Source organism: Vanderwaltozyma polyspora, genomic scaffold (assembly GCF_000150035.1).
Source record: "Vanderwaltozyma polyspora DSM 70294 KpolScaffold408 genomic scaffold, whole genome shotgun sequence".
In the NCBI taxonomy this organism is placed as follows: Eukaryota; Fungi; Ascomycota; class Saccharomycetes; order Saccharomycetales; family Saccharomycetaceae; genus Vanderwaltozyma; species Vanderwaltozyma polyspora.
In genome coordinates, this window is record NW_001834578.1 from 890 (window position 1) to 5857 (window position 4968).

The window sequence follows — 4968 nt, forward strand, 5'->3', positions numbered from 1 at the left end:
AGACAGATTTAGAAAGCAAGTTTAGAAGAGTCTTGTCTCTGTGTTTAAAAATTGACGAGCATAAAGTTGATGCTATGCTTGATGGATTGTTGCAGGCCATTTCCTCCGAGGATCCACAAGATGTCGATACTGACGAAATGCAACATTTTTTGAAAAAGCACGCACGTATCTAATTACACCACATCATCTCCCGCTCATATGTTTGCCCTACCCACTCCACAAACCCACACTTGGGCTTGACAAAATTAAACTCTTCCAATGATGTGTCTATTTGGAACGCATTCGTTTGTTGATGAACTATGGGGAGGTTAGTATAGTTTTTTTAGTTTGTAAACAAGATCAATACATACCCAAACTCTGACTTGTAGAGGAGTTAGACCACACTTTTTGGCTATAGCATCCCGTTCTTTTGAATTTAAAGACTGCTTCTTCTCAAACACTCGTTCCAAAAACAAACGTGCTTCCTTTGGTAAAAACTTTTTTCGATGGTCACTCGAGGATTCGTTATAAATCTGTTGTTATTCTTGTTAGTAAATATACAAAAAAGAATTAAAACACAACACATACATTCAATGAGAGTATATCTTTGCAAGCATTCTGTAATGATTCTAAAGTAAGTTCCAAGAATTCAATGTCTTCTTCAGTCATATTCGTGTGGTGGCGGCGGTGGCGGAGTTGGCGGGGTTGGCGACAGCGAAGGGTTGTGTTGTTCTGCTGACACCTGGGATCTGCTGGGTATGGCCGGCGCTGACACCCGGTTCTGGCAAATGATGGGGAAGGATGGAGGCGACAGAATGGAATATTTTGGTACCGCTACCGATATGCTTATATGTGTCAGATATTTTTTTTCGTCAGATAGGCTTGGGTGGAATAAGCAGAATACGACAGAGTAAGAGGGCGAGTGGTCTTGACATATAGCTTTATTTTGGTTTTACATGTCCCAATGGCGTAATACGTAAGTTCTAGAGGTATTGTTATTCCTAATTAGCACGGCCATGTTGGATATTTTCTTGGGTTTTTATTTTCATTTCAGTCACAATTCTGGTCAATCATCTCTCAGCCGTTCTTAAATCCATAATTTTTCGTTCTTTTCATGATATCTGAGGGCAGAGATGTGTTAGGATTTTGATAATAGGAATTTGGGATATATGTGATGAAAACATTTCCTGACCCAAATTACAGATCGGTAGCTTTCTTATTTCTGGAGATCTCTATCTTCTTGAAGGGTCCAAAACAGGGGAGGTAAAGGGTCATTTGATACGAGCGCCTAGCTAATAGTGGCATGAGTAGCAAGAACTGTTAGTTTTATCTAGTATAAACTTTTTATATTACTATTACATTAAGTTGTTGGCACTTATTGAGCCAAAGCTAACAAAATAATTTTAGGTTTTGGGCGTCAATGTTAGAATTTCATACTTGACAATTCCAAAATTTTTGTCAAATAAGGAAAACGTTATTTTTTTTGTATAACTAGTCACATCAGCCTTTTTTAAGGATGTATCTTGTTCTAGTAACTAAATTCTCCATGCATACCAATTTTCATAGTCAGAGAGTGTCTTCTGGCCCAAATCATTGTAATCTCTAAACCTTCCAAAGCCATGAGGTAAATGATCATTATACACGAACACATATACAGAATTTTTTTAGTTCTACCCAGAATCATTAGATGAGATCATTTTCTTATCTTTTTTTTACTGTTTTTTGTTCTAATCTTATTTTGAAATAGCTTCCAACATAAAAGAATTATAAACATCCAATTGACTATATTTGAACGGGCTTTTCAAATGAGAGGTTCGATTGCTAATTTATAGCTTCAACCCATGGTATTTTCTTAAATTCTAACAGCTACTAACAAAGATTTGAGTGTAATTCTACAATTAATAATTGAATGATATTGCGAATACAAGTATTCTTGAAAGAAATCTGTTTTTATCGTCTCCAGCAGAGCAATCTAAACCTTCAATTGTTGTTGAAATTACAAATATAAAATTATTATTCATTTAGAAGTCAATATTTAATTTCCCATCTTGCTAATACAAAGCTCTAGAAACTCTCTATATTAAGTAATGAACATAGAATATATAACTGACACATATAATTGTTTATGAAACATCGATTTCAGAATATTGCTAGACAAAGTACATATCTTATCTCTAAGATAAATGATGTTTATAATGTTTCATTAAATCCATCAAACCATCAATTATACCCTTTTTATAAACTCAATAACATTCTAGCATATCAACATTTATGCTATAACTCACTATACCAAAATTATTGATACCAATTGTTTTATGTTGTGTGTCATCTGGCAAACCCCCACTAAGAATTAACATTTGATCATTTTCTTGCCATTACATGTCAGCTTTGTTCGGTTGTTAAACTTTAATCAAAATCAAAAATTTGACCAGATATGGTTACCCGGACATCTAATGAAGAGGGCTCAAAAGCTTTACCCTGAAGAGGGTACTAGAAATTAGTGATCAAACCCTCTTAATAATAAAGTAAGATCGAGAAAACGAAAATAATGTGAAAGAAGGTTATCTACCAACGAACAACACGACTTTAAAACATTAGATAACAATTCTAACAACTAGTTAATGATAGATTATATACTCCAAATTTATTGTTATAACTATTAATAGTTCGAATTCAACGAGATACTGTAAATATCTATTTATACAAACATTTTAGTTAGCGTTATTATATTTTCTGAGAACAATGAACTAGATAATCTGATATAGAGAGATCTTATGTAGAGGAAATAATTTTTCTATAGTTGGGATAATATGCTTTATTTTAATGCAACATCCATAAAATGATGATTAGTAGAGGCGCTAATTTAAACTCAATTAGCTTATGTGGTATGAGTTTTCAGCACCGTTTATTATTATTCTTTTTTTATTTATTTTTGGAGTGGACAGGAAACGAAATTGTTAAACTAAACTAACTATACAACAAGCAATTTATTCCTCACTTTATAACACCAAAACTAGTTTTTAATACAATATTATTTAATATATAAAACAGCTTACTCGTGTCAATCAGTAAAACCTTACGGATATTCATTAGTGTTCTGAACCAACTAGATACATTTGAATTTTCGAATACGAATCAAAATTATAAGACAAGGTATAAAGAACAATTATAAACCATTCCACTCATTCTAAGAACTATCAGAATTATTCAACGAGGTCAAGTTTTCTAAATTTTATATACATGATAAAATTGCTTCACCAAAAAAAGCGATCATCAAGAACATACTCACATTTATTTTTTCTATCAAATTATTAACTATTGAATTGGAACGCATTTACTTATCACTGATCATAGAAAGGCAACAATTAACAATATGTACGGAACATTTTTTTACGTGTCATAAGTGAGAGAAGGCAATTATATAGCGTTTCTTCTAATGAGGACTAGTCCATTACCTACTGTCTCTAATTATATTATCACTTATAGAAGAAAATGATCTACAATATCATTAATTCAAAGAAAAGGTTGGAGTCAATTAGATAAGGAGATATATATGCGTCCAATATTATTATTTAACAAGGACTTCTAAAAGGAAACTTCCTGAATTTCCAATAGGAAATAATAATATTCAATAAAAACCGTTCTATTGAGGCCATATATACGATCAATATATCCTTAGAGGCGAACTTAGCCGGTATTAACCTATAATTATCGAATTAAGTATTTGAGTATCTGGGTAATCATTATGAAAGAATCGTCTCATTTTTAAAAATTGAAAAAAAAACTTTTGGCCTACGAACCGGACAACCCTTAAACAATATTGGTTGATTTCAAACTATCAATTTTTTAATGTAATATTTGACCAAGAAACTTTATTATTGTTCATTAAAGAGTTGCCAAAGTTTGTTTGCAATGGTCTTGTTGAAGAACAGATAGTATGACAAATAATATACATCATAACAGCTAGGTACCAGTTTAATGAAAATTGAAGAAAAATCGACCAATTTTTGATATTCAGTTAAAACCTCTAATATTAAATGAATTATCAATAATAGAACGATTAATCTGTTAAAGGTTGCCATTATATTTATTTGTAAGATATAAACTGAGTGCTAAGTATTTTTCCTGGGCTAGATATTTTCAATTTTCAGAGAAAAGAGAGTTTTTCAATTATTACTAGATATTAAATTCTTCTCGATAAAATAATGATACGATAGGAAAAATGTTTATTTTAGTTACTCTGTTGAACTTAAAGAATATCTTACGATGAGTTTAAATCGTATCTTACCTTATTAAAATCAAGTAGAAAATGCAAAATAGATCATACACTTCAAACTTCCATGTTCAAGAATAATATTATAGTTTTTAGAAGAATCTGTTTTATGTGATGAAAACAGCCCTTCTTTTGTAATGTTGTAGTAATAGTTTTATTAGATGTTCAATAGAAAATTCCTTCTAAAGAAGTTAACTAAACCTTGAAACTCGAAAAAATAAAAATACTAATGAATTCTAAAATTTTACCTATCCATTTTTTTATGTGATTTGTTTTGTTCGAATGTTAATCTGATACCAATTTATAAAATATCAAAATTATTCGAGCTGCGGGTCCTAATAGATAGTTTATCAAATGACGTCAGGTTTATACTGGTATCGATTTATATTTTTTATTTGGTAAACAATTGATCCCCAAATGGGTTCTTCATAAATAAATATAATAACTGTTAATATTGAATACCAAGTTTCAAATTTTAATAATTTATAAGTTGAAAGGAAATATAAAATCCTTTTAACATTTTTTTTATCACTTTCTATATATGAAGAAACAAAATATTCATCCACAGTAAATAAATTATAATTGTGAATAAATTGCAAAATAATACAAATACGTATAGCTTTATTAAAGAAAAAAATTAATAAACCAAATCTTTCAATACAATATTAAAATAAAAATTTGAGGGATAGTAAGGTAGACAAAAAATTGTATATAAT

The 4968-nt window shown here is 30.4% G+C and overlaps 1 protein-coding gene across 1 annotated transcript, besides 1 other annotated feature; it reads right to left on the minus strand.

Moving 5' to 3' along the window:
- Positions 1 to 1675: part of a sequence feature (HMR mating-type cassette (copy 2) region.) that runs on past the window's edge.
- Kpol_408p2 (homeobox domain-containing protein) lies at positions 268 to 648 on the minus strand (the record flags this gene model as incomplete). Its single annotated transcript, XM_001642753.1, has 3 exons — positions 268 to 297; positions 351 to 512; positions 568 to 648. 3 exons carry the CDS (start codon positions 646 to 648, stop codon positions 268 to 270), a joined length of 273 nt encoding a protein of 90 aa, XP_001642803.1.
- Positions 1676 to 4968: the final 3293 nt, after the last annotated feature.